The 12465-nt window shown below is 35.6% G+C and overlaps 1 protein-coding gene across 1 annotated transcript; it reads right to left on the bottom strand.

Moving 5' to 3' along the window:
- Window positions 1–11094: 11094 nt before the first annotated feature.
- On the bottom strand, window positions 11095–11718 carry LOC100618706 (heat shock factor-binding protein 1-like). The gene has a single exon (XM_056804826.1). The coding sequence runs from the start codon at window positions 11650–11652 to the stop codon at window positions 11446–11448; it is 207 nt and encodes a 68-aa protein (XP_056660804.1). The 5' UTR covers window positions 11653–11718; the 3' UTR covers window positions 11095–11445.
- Between the last annotated feature and the right edge of the window lie 747 nt (window positions 11719–12465).

Below are 12465 nucleotides of genomic sequence, written 5' to 3'. Positions count from 1 at the left end.
CAAGACCTGGATCTGTTTTGCCTCTAGAGATGTTATAAAGCCTCCCTTGAAGGTGATTTGATTTCTCAGTTTGTTAGGCAGGAGCTCAGAATGATTTAAGATAGAGACTTCAATAAAGGATATTTAGCAGAATACACATATTCTATGCTGATCTGATTTTCCGCCTTTTCATGGGCTGTCCTCTATACTTGGAAGATTCTCTCTCCTCATTTCCACTGCCTGTCCTCTTTCAAGACTCATGTGAAGGGTAGCTAGATGGCTCAGTAGATAGAATGCTAAGACTGGCAATGGGAAGTTCCAGGTTCAAATCTGACCTTCCTAGCTGGATGACCCTGGGCAAGTCACTTAACCCCATTTGCCTAGCCCTTACCACTCTTCTGCCTTGGAACCAACACACAATATTGATTCCAAGATGGAAGATAAGGGTTCCAATACTTGGTATTGATCCCAAGATGGAAGATAAGGGCTTAAAAAAAACCCAACCCTTACCATCTGTCTGTTCCTCCCTTCCCCTATTACCCTTGCTATTTGCTTCCTTGAGGGCAAGGGCTATGTTTTTCCTTTTTAAAAAATCTTCAGCATTTGGCACAGGACCTGGCACATAGTAAACGCTTAATCAATGTTTATCGACTTACTAATCAGCTCTGATGAAAGCACATTTGAGAAGGGGTAAGGCAAAGTTAGGAAAAGTTGTTGCAGAGTCCAGGCAGCCCATTCCATTTGGTCCACAGCAGCAATCTCAGCATCCTCGTATATAATACCTGAAAATGATCAGGACCCAATCCCAGTGGGCTGCCTTCCAATCATAGCCCGAACGTGAGGTGATGTAGCAGTTGTGTTTCCAGGAGAAGAGCACCTATTTGTATTTGTCATCAGCTGCTCTATTACAATGTTTCTTTGGGCCTCATATTTTGCTCACAGCTAACTGTTCCAACTTGGTATTAATAATAGTTCTCAAAGATTGCTAGTGTTCAGCCTAGGGATGTGGTGAAAACCTAAGAAACAGAGGAAGGGGAAGAGGAAGACTTTAGTTTGATTTTTTCAGCTAATAAACACATTTTAATGGATCAAATTAAAATAACCTTGAAAACAAGCTCCTAAAGTCACAAATTTAACAAAATGATGAAAATGGAAGGAAGACCTTCTCCCAGCTATTGGTCAAGGGGATAATTCTAAATGAAATTAAGATACCACGGACTGTTCTGATTATATCAAATCAACAAGCAAATGCAAGAATGAAATCCATGTACCTTGGTTAAGAAGCAAAACTATCGATGAGCACCCTCTCCCCAAACTGCATCCAGTGTATCTGATAAAAGTCTGATACTCATTCTCAAATGGATCTGTAATCTCATGAATTCAGTAATCTGATATCCAAGACATAGGGGGTGAACACAATAAGACCAAGCACCATTTCTCCAACAGATCAGTGGGTAAAAGATGTGAACAATTACTTCTCAAAATAATAACTGCAAACTATTAATTAATCAATTCATTAGTTAAGAAACACTTATTAAGCAATTACTATGTGCCAGCCAGTAACTATGCTAAGTGATTGCTCTAAATACCTAATAAGAGCAATACAAATACAAACAACTCTGAGGTTAGACTTTACTATCAACATATTGACAGAAATGACAAAAGATAGAAAATGGTTAATGTTGCAGGGCCTTGGAAAAGACAAGTACATGTACTACTAGCGGAGCAGTGAATTTTTGGAAACAATGGAATTATGTAAGAAAAGTGACTTCATTTTTCATACTTTTTGACCCAGAAATCCTCCTGCTAGGTGTATACATCAGGGAGATCAAATTCACCAATGAAAATTTCCTCTATATTAAAATATTCACAGCAGGGGAAGCTGGGTGGCTCAGGCTAGAGATGGGAGGTTCTGGGTTCAAAACTGACCTCAGATACTTCCTAGCTACATGACCGTGGGCAGGTCATTTAGCTCCATTTGCCTAGCTCTTTCCACCCATCTGCCTTGGAACCAATACTTAGTATCAATTCTAAGATGGAAGGTAAGGGCTTAAAAATATATATTCACAGCAACACTTTTTCATGGTAACAAAGAATCGGAAAGGTAGCAAGTGCCCACTAATTGAGGAAAGGTCAAACAAAATGTGGCATGGGAATGTGATGGAATATTGTTGCCCCAAGAGAAATGAGGAATATGAGGAATGGAGAGAAGGGACTTGTAGGAACCAATGCAGAAGCAGGAGAAATGTGCTTTTGAACCTTGACCTCCTCTTTCCCCTCTAATCAATCCTACATGTCCCTGTGGAAAGTGTGCCCCATATTTTTGAGTCGATTGTTTTGTACCAATCATTCTTGTTATATCACATGAGTAAATGCCTCTTCTATAAGCTAAGTAAGTCTGGCTTGCTGGTAATCAATAGAGAGAACACCAAAAGGGGCTTGTAAGTAACTCCAACAGTTATTCTTAGAACCCCAAAGAAAAAAATTACAATCCTCCTTTGCCAATGAGAATGGGAGTTGGAAAAGCAGCCCCAGGGAGGATGCTACATGAAGTTTATTTCCTTCTTTTAGCTTCTCAGTGGGGTTCAGATAGAAATGTTCTTTGAAGGCAGCGAGGTGGGCACAGTGGATAGAGTGCTGAGCCTGGATTCAGGAAGACTTGAGTTCAAAATCAGCCTTAGATATTTCTAAGTTGTGTGACCATAGGCAGGTCATTTAATCTCTATGTGCTTCAGTTTCCTCACTTATAAAACGAGGATAATACTGTCATCTACCTCCTTGGGTTGTTGGGAGGATCAAATGGGATAATAATTGGAAAGCACTTAGCATAATGCCTGGACCAAAGTAAGTTCTACATAAATGTTAGCTATTATTTTTGTTGAAGAAAGCAGCATTATACTGCTCTTACTCTTTGTAATGTTCTACATACAGGTGGATAGGTCACTTGTCAGAGGTATTTGCAAGGCTGTAGATAACTGGAGAGTGACTCTAAGAATGGAGAAGTACAAAAAATGGAAAGAGAATAGAATCTTTAAACTGTAAAGTTGATTGTTCTCTTTTTTAACAAAACTATAGGCCAATAAACTCAATTTAAGTTCATGAGAAATTTCTGGAATTGATCACTAAAGACACTCTTAGTGAACATCTAGAAAATAAAGTATTGTTTATGGGGACCCACTCTGACTTCAACAAGGGCATGTCATTCCAGATTGATTTAATTTCCTTTTTTTGATAAACTTACTAAATTAGGCGATCAAGAGATTGTGGAAGACATAAAGTTTAGCCAAAGGGGGCAGCTGGGTGGCTAAGTGGGAGGTCCTAGGTTCAAATCTGACTTCAGACACTTCCCAGCTGTGTGACCCTGGGTAAGTCACTTAACCCCCATTACCTAGCCCTTACCACTCTTATGCCTTTGAACCAATGTACAGTATTGATTCTAAGATGGAAGGTAAGGGTTTGAAAAATGAAATAAAGTTTAGCCAAAGGATTTGATGAAGTATTTAATTCAATTCTTGTAGAAAATCTGGAGGAATGTTGATAAGATAATAAAATTAGGTGTATTTGGAACTGGTTGAATGTCTGATTTCAACTAGTAGTAGGTAATTATGGTTCTATGCCAACTTGGCAGATTACCAATCTGGGTGCTTTCAAGATCTGTTTCTGACTTTGTGCTTGCTGTTAATTCCCCTGGATAAAGGGATAGATGGCATACTCTGAATCCACAGAAGACAAAGCTGAAAGAACAGCTAAAATACTGGGTGACAGAGTAAAGATCCCCAAAACACTTAGGCTAGAGAATTGAATTGTTGATATTTGATGGAGATAAACGAAAAGTCCTATACTTGGGTTAAAAAAATCAATTTGGGGAGTAGAGGATTATGAGGATCAAGAGATTTTAGAGGACCACATAGTCATTATGATTCAATAGTTCATGAGAATTGTTTGCCAGCCCCAGGAGGGGAAGGGAAAGAGAGAGGGAGAAAAAGTGAATCATATAACTTTGGAAAACATGTAGAAATTTGTTGTTACATGTAATTGGTAAAAATAAATATAAAAATTAAAAACAACCCCCCAAAAAAACAGTGTTGAGGCAGTCTCCCTACATAAAAAAAAAAGAAAAGAAAGAAAGGAAAAGAAAGAAAAATAAAGACATTAAATGCTGTCTTGGGCCAATTTCTAGAAATAAGTCTCTCTGTATCGTACTCTGGTTAGACCACATGCTGAAAATGGTGTTTTGTTCTATACACATCACAAGAAGGTTTTGAAGAACTCTCAACTAAATATCATACACAACTATCAGAGACTTTAATATGTCCCTTTCATTCCTAGACAAATCTAACAAAAAGAAAAGCAAACAAGAAGTTAAGCATCTGGATACTATTTTTGAAAAGTTAAATATAAATAATTAGATATTACTAAATGGGAATTATAAGGGGCTTTATATATATCATTGTATAAAACAAAATGTTGTGCTTGGACGTAAAAAAACTCATAAAAAGTGTAAAAAAGCATAGACATTAAACCCATCCAAGGAACTAATAGTTTCTAGCCTAGACAAGCAAAGACTCAAGTAGAGCATGATGTCTGTCTGTCTTCAATTGGCAGAAAATCTATCACATGGAAGTGGAATTAGATTTATTCCATTTGACCCCAGATGGCAGAACCAGGAGGAATAGGTATGTGAGAATAAAATTTACCCTCCCCCCTTTTGAATATAACTACTGGCATGAGCTTGAGTGAACTTGACCTGGAAGCAGGGATTGTGCAAGGAAATCATTGGGTGAATTGATCCATGAGGATAGATTGGCAGTCAGAAAAAGGCAGCAATAGAGTCAAAAGATCTTGAGGCAGGGAGAAGGGTTTTGTCTCCTGCACTGCCCCATAGACTGCCCGCCTGAGTGGCCCAGGCAAATTAGAAAGCTATAATTGGCTCCCAAGATATGATGTGTGAGAGTTAATGGGCAGAGAAAAGGTTTGATGAATTGAATCAAGAGGGGATTTTGCTCTCTTCTCATCTATGTTTGTTGCTGATTTAACTTTCTTGTGAGGTGGCTACAGAATAGTAAGGTAAATGAAACAATAAGGAAAATATCTTTTATGTCTCTCCTATTTTTCCATCTTTTCCTCCAATTACTTTTGATTAATAAATTATTAATTCATGGCCAACTTCATAATTTCCTCTCTTATAAGTAGAAGCTGAAAAGAAGTCAACTTGGGTTTGATGATAGGAAAATATTACCCAACAGTTAGAACTATCCAAAAGTGGAATGAGGTAATTGGGGAGGTAGTGGGTCCCCTTTTATCTGATGCCTTTTAGCATGTGTTATGTGAAAGATGTCAAACTCCCTGCAGGGCCAGGGCTGCAGGCAAAACTCCAACTAGATTAAAATGCAATTCGGAAATGTTAACAAAATAGAGAAAAATGCAATATGACATAGATAATGTTAATTTATGGCAACAAACATGTGACTGAAGGGATTTATTTCTAATTGAGATAGTTACCACTGTAAGACCAGGATTTTAGGAAGGGAAAACACATAAGGATAAACATTTAAATAGTTTGTATTTATTTGAGATTGGGGAGAGGTTTTTGGGGAAAGAGAGTGATGGAGAAGGTGACCTTATCTTTAAACCCTTAATTTTAACTCCTATATTAATAATTCTATCTAACTACACTAATATCCTAAAGGCAAATCAAACAGGGAAGCTGGATCTTACAATAGAGTCTTTGGGAGCCAAACAGGAATCCAAGGTGAAATGTCCACAGATGATAACTCTTCCAAGTTGAAGACAGTTCATCAATCCCTGACCAGCAGATGACTGAAGAATAAATCCTCACCACAGCCAAAGGATCTTCACAGGCTAATGTTTTGGGAATTGATCTTCTGACATATTCAGTCACACTTCTCTCTCCCCTCCTCTTCAGCTCCAGAAAGACAGTTTCTCTCTCAACTGAATCCCAAAGATTCCAACACTCCCAAACTCATAAGATTCCAATCACATGCTCCTGTAAATCTAACCCTTGCAACTCATAACTACAGTCCTCCCTTTGCACAAAGCCTAAATCGTGTTGAAAACACTACTTTGGCATTTTTGTACAACTATTTACTTATAGAGTACATAAACTAAGATGGTTACCCCAAATAACAAACAATCTACACTCAACTATCTTAATCTAACTAATACTAACCTATTCCAGGGATTTTAACAAGGAAAGGGAAAAGGAATTAAATAATGAACAAGTACAAATGTCAAAGCAAAAACAAAAGCTCAACAAGCTAGTAATATCAAAACAAAAAGATGAATATAATTTCCATACAAACATCAAACTCATACTATTCTTAGCGAATACAGAACATTGTACTACTATTGTAATACATTAACATCAAACTTAGAGAAAAAATTTGAAAATTACAATAAAAACAACATTGCATAAGTTTTACACAGAAAATTAAACCAAAATATTAAACTCACTTATGCAAACTATATGTAACAATAGATATAAGTGAGCTATGTACATAATTTATATATACATATATCACAAATACATAAATATATGCACGTATACTATACATATGCACATATGTACACTTATTTATAAATATAGTACATATATACATATACTTATACTATAATACAATTAATTTACAATCCTATCATGCATGCTATTTACATATATTTACACATGTATTTACAATTTTGTTTGATATGTGATGTCATATGCTATTTGTATTATGTAATATATAATGTTCTGTATGTTATAATACAAGTCAGTATCCAATTTTATCTTATCTACTTAATCTTACCTAATTCTCTATCTTCAAAATTCTTCTTTATAACTAAATATTTATAATAATAATAAAACTAAATATCTAAGTAGCTAAGTTTTGTTAATAACCAACTAATCTATAGCTAATTATAACATTGTTAGTACCCTAACTATATGTTGTTTCACTCATTTAAGTAGTAATTAAATGTAACCTAACCATATTTAAGTTTTGTTATGTTGTTTTGCTAGTGTGATGTCAGTGTTAATGTTATGTTAGTGTTATGTTACTGTTGCATGAAATATACTTACCACTACTTCAGACTTTCCTTCTTTTCTCATCTCATCTGGCTTGAATAATTCTTCTTCTGTAATTCCATGGTAGTAAACATATTTATGTTAATTTGTGTGAATGTGTTATGTTGTTTTGTGTTATACATTACCCCATAATTTTAATCAACCAGTCCATTAATCTTGTGATCCTCTTCATTGCAAATTTTCAAAGTCTTTTAATTTATAAGTTTTCAGTCTTTTAACAATTTCCATTAATTCCTTAATTCTTCTCTTCATCTGCATTGTCCTCTTCTATTCCCTTCCAAAGGAATGGTCCTCTCCTTACTGATCTTTTTGACTGAAGACTCAATTTGTCTGCTGATTCTAACTTTCTACAATCTCTTCTTCATTTTATTCTTCTATGATTTGTACATTTTCATTATTTATACCATGTGCTAATTTGATATGTGAACAATGATATCATGAATCTCTACCCAAAACTTTTACCAAAGATGGAGAAACTAACACAATAGTGTAAGGTCCTAACCAACTTTCTTGTGTTGCTGATGTCTTAGCAAACTTTTTAACATAGACCGTATCCCCTGGTTTGAAATTATGGAGAGAATCATCCAATGGGCCAGATTGAATTAATACTCCCATGTCATGTAATTCTTTGAGATTTTGTTGTAAAGTACTCAAGTAAGAAGCAAGTTGACAATCTCCTCCTACGAGAGATGTATAGACTGTCTTACAAGTTTTTGCTTGTAGTGGAGCATGTCTAAAGAGCATTTCATATGATGATATATGTAAATCTGCTCTTGGTCTTGTATGTAGGAAAAAAAAAGCTATGGGAAGAATATCTGGCCATCTGAGATAAGTTTCAGCACAGATCTTCTCCACCATGGTCTTGAGTTTCCTATTTATGTGCTCCACCTGACATGAATTTGTGGGTGATAAGGAACATGATATTTTGGTGTTATTCCTAGATTCTCATAGACTCTTTTCAGGATGTCTTGGGTGAAATGAGATCCCCTATCAGAGTCTATGGTTAGTTGTACTCCACATCTAGGTATAATTTCCTTAATCAACACTTTCACCACAAAGCTAGTTGTATTTGTATTTGATGGAAATGCTTCAGTCCACTTAGTTAATCTATCAACAATTACCAAGCAAAACTTGTATCTTCCAGGTTTTGGCATGCTGATGTAATCAATTTGAAGACTCTCAAATGGACACTATGCTAAAGGTCTACCACCTAAACCTTTCTGTCTGAATGCCCCTTGATTGAATTTTTGGCAAACAGAACAGTTTGTACAGATCTTATTTGCTACAGTATATATTCCAGGAGTTACCCATTATTTCTTTACAGAGTCAATTACAGCTTGAGTACCAAAATGACCTGTTGTGTGGATGGCTTGACACTAATAGGTTTACAAATCTTTTGGTAAGTGGTTTTCCAGTATCTGCAACCCATATGCCATGTTCTTTCCTTGTTCCAAACTTCTCCTTCCTTTTTTGTATTTATGAGTCTACATAAGCTTTTTCTAGAGCATCAGATTCAATGGTTGACAAGTTCATGACATACACTGAAGCATTCCTAGCACCAAATTTTGCAGAGATATCAGCTCTATAGTTTTCTTAAAAGACTGAATCTCTGCTGTAAGTATGACTTTTATAATGTATCCCTGCTAGCTGTTTAGGTTTCTGGATAGCATCCAACAAATCAGTTATTATTTCTGCATGAGCAATTGGTTTTCCTGATGTAGTAATAAAACTTCATTGTTTCCAGATCTGTCCTGTAGCATGACAAACTGAAAAAGCATACTGAGAGTCTGTATACACACACACACACACACACACACACACACACACACACACACACACATTTACCATCAGCCAGAAGACATGCTTGCTTCAATGCAACTAACTCTGCACATTGAGCACTAAGGTTCCTAGGTAATGATCCATACCACAGTGTCTCAAATTCTGTGACAACTGCAGCACCTGTACATTGAATTCCATTATGCAAATATGAAGAACTATCAGTGAATAAAACCAAGTCTGGATTTTCAATTGGAGTGTCTTTTAAATCCATCCTAGGCATATCCACTACATCTACTACCTCTACACATTCATGTAATGGTTCACCATTCTTTGGCAAATCAGGAAGAAGTGTCGCTGGATTTAATACACTACACCTCCTCAACTCAATGTTTTCACTACCTAGAAGTATAATTTCATGCTTAGATATCCATTGGTCTGAATATGCTTGAGTACAAAATTTCCTCAGTAGTGCTTCTATTTGATGTGAACAATATATAGTCAATGGACATCCCAAAATGAAATCTGATGATTTCTGGACTAACACACCTGCAGCAGCTATAACCCTTAGACAAGGAACTGCACCAGCAACAATTGGATCTAGCTGACAACTATAGTATCCAGTTGAATGATAACTTTGTCCTAAAGTCTATGTTAGTACACCAGAAGCAATGTTTTTTGTCTCATTTACAAACAGTTGAAAAGGTTTTGTCCAGGATACCCAAACCTGATGTAGATAAAGCCAATTCCTTAAGCTTACTTAAGGCTTGAAGATGTTTAGGTTTTAGTTTCAGAGGTTCTGGTTCTGTATTCCTGGTTAGATCTATTAAACATTTAGTTATTTCACTAAATCTAGGTATCCATTGCCTACAGAAACCAGTTGTTCCAAGAATATCTCTGAGTTGCTTCTTGGTCTTAGGTGTACTTAGTTTCTGGATGTCAAGTATTCTTTTCTGTGTGATACTTCTGGAACCCTCTGACAACACAAATCCAAGATATTCAATGCAAGGAAATACCCACTGTAATTTTGCCCTGGAGATTTTATGCCCACATTTATATAATACAATCAAAAGAATCTTGCTATCCCTTAAACACACTTTAGCAGATGGTGAAGCTAGGAAGATATCATCAACAAAATGTACTAATTTACTCACCTTGAATGTTATTATTTTAAGGTCTCTGTTCAAAATTTGTGAGAATTGGCTCGGGAAATTTCCTGTGGAAGATGAGTCCAAGTCCACTGGGTTTTCTCCCAGGCAAAAGCAAAGATCTTTTTTTTTTTAATGACTACAACAATTATTTCATAGCTTTATTCCATATATATATATATATATATATATATATATAACAATACAATAAACTATCTGGTGGTACAGAAAATTTCTCCTACAATCATAAAATATTCACTTAAAAGTTCATTTCCAGGAAAAATGGTTCCCTCTACTTCTAGATCATCCTTCAACTTATCTTGACTTTGTTTTTGTTTTGCTTTTTTAACTCAAGTTCAATCTGATGAATCAGTCACCTGGGTGTCCAATCTCTGTCCCTCACCTCTTGATAAAACAAAGGGATGTCATGATGAAAATGTTTGGTATTTTCCATTCCACCTATAATCTATTATAAAAGTGTTATTCTGCAAGCATTTAGTTAAGAAAAAAGTAAACAATAAAACACAATTTTTCCTTAAAAAAATCCAAGCTTACAATAAGGGCATTTATCAGTCAGTATGCAAGGATTCACAATGGCCACTTGCTTTTTCTTCTAATTGACAAATGCTTTTTAAAGTCAGTAGCACAAGTAAATAGCAAATGGGTTTTGAAACCCCCTCATGTTCTTACAATAAGCATTTTTGATATAACTGAAGACTGAATTGTTACACCATATGAAATTCCAATCAGTGAATGCAATGCATCTTTATAGGTTATTTTCTGTCCTTGTTATTTGAGAGGAACTGAGATACTATTGTCACCATCCAAATCCTCTAGTGTATTAAAAAGTGGCAGTAGTTACAATCATTCAATTTCAGCTCCTTTCTGGGGCTTTTTACAGTAGATTCTTAAGTATAGTTCTCAATCTTGGAAACATAGCAATGACACAAATACAAAATGCTCAATTTTTTTTTGTCTGCTTTAAAAATATGGTCAACATACCATTTATTTGTTATAGTACAACAGTAATTTTGTGCTAAGAATTACGAACTTCAGTTCACAAAGAGAATCTGATAACAGTTGAAAAAATTAATACATTTCTTAAAAAAAAAAACTTGTACCAATTTCTTATTAAACTGAAATGACTACAAAAGGAATGACAAATGACCTGACAAAAAATGCACTAAAAATTTTGAAAATTTTAGCCAAGAGTAGTCAGAATTTCAGTTTACTAATATTTACACATTTTATGTCATATAGTTGAAGCTATCTATCACATACAAGAAATCAAAAAATAAATCACCTTGAAACCTAACTAAACTGCATATTCTAGGAATACAAGCTCTATAATTTAAAAAAAATGTTGCACACAGTAGTTAGTTGAGAAAATCTGTTCCTTCACCTCTTGGCTTGTGAAAAACGTTTTCAAGAGTTCACTCGAAATGATTAACAAAATCTTTAACTATTACATGTAGTTGGTATTTTGTTTTCCCCTTCTATTTCTTCCACTCCTGCTTGGGTCATAAGGTCAGCGATGTTTTTCTCCAGATCATCAATGCGACTGCTCATATCAATTCGGCCAATTATCTGGTCTGACATGGTCTGAAATTTGTCCTGCATCTGCTGGAGAAGTGTATGAACAGTTTTGGGGTCTGTCTCTGCCATTGCTCCCGCTCCAGACTTCAGTCGGTTTCCCAACTCATCTCTATGGCCCAAAAGCAAAGATCTTTTGAGAATCCTTGTGAATTGGTATTGAGAAAAACACTGAGCATAAATATACCATGGTGAAATATCTTGCCTGACTTGGAATGGAAGAGATTATAGCAGCTGGGCTTGATACTATAGGATGTGTCTTTATTACATGATAATTTACAGCTCTCAGATCTTGGATGAATCTGTAGACAATTTTGCCATCTGGATCGAGTTTTGATTTTTTTTTTATTGGAAGTATAGGTGTATTGTATTCTGAGAAGCACGGTATTATTATTATTTGTTGGATTGGGGACTCAGTGATTGGTCTGTTATCTCCTATTGCTTCTTTACTTAAGGGATATTGAGGCACACTGAATTAGATACTACTTGTCCAATAATGGGAATTTCTTTCAGGTATAAGGTGAAGTAAATCTAATTCTAAATTCTGTGATTTTGTGATTATAAAGGAGTGGATTTTTTTTTTTCTGAAACCATAGTTCAAGGAGGAGACAGGTTAGGAGAACATTGCAATAGGGCAGGGGAAATATTTTTTTTTTGTTTAATTGCTTTTCAGAAATGTGTCTCTTCATGATCCATTTGGGATTTTCTTGGCAAAGATCCTGGAGTAGTTTGTCATTTCCTTTACCAGCTCATTTTACAGATGAGAAAATTGAGGCAAGTGGGGTTATGTGACTTGTCCAGGGTCACACAATTAGTAAGTATCTGGGGAGGGATTTAGGCTCAGGTGTTCTGGTTCTAGGCCTGGAGCTCTATCCACTGCACCAC

Source organism: Monodelphis domestica, chromosome 7 (genome assembly GCF_027887165.1).
Source record: "Monodelphis domestica isolate mMonDom1 chromosome 7, mMonDom1.pri, whole genome shotgun sequence".
Taxonomy (NCBI): domain Eukaryota; kingdom Metazoa; phylum Chordata; class Mammalia; order Didelphimorphia; family Didelphidae; genus Monodelphis; species Monodelphis domestica.
This window is presented reverse-complemented; position numbering and strand designations above follow the sequence as displayed.

Coding starts and splice junctions, on each gene's coding strand:
- LOC100618706 (XM_056804826.1), bottom strand. CDS start 11,652: ATGGCAGAGACAGACCCCAAAACTGTTCATACACTTCTCCAGCAGATG.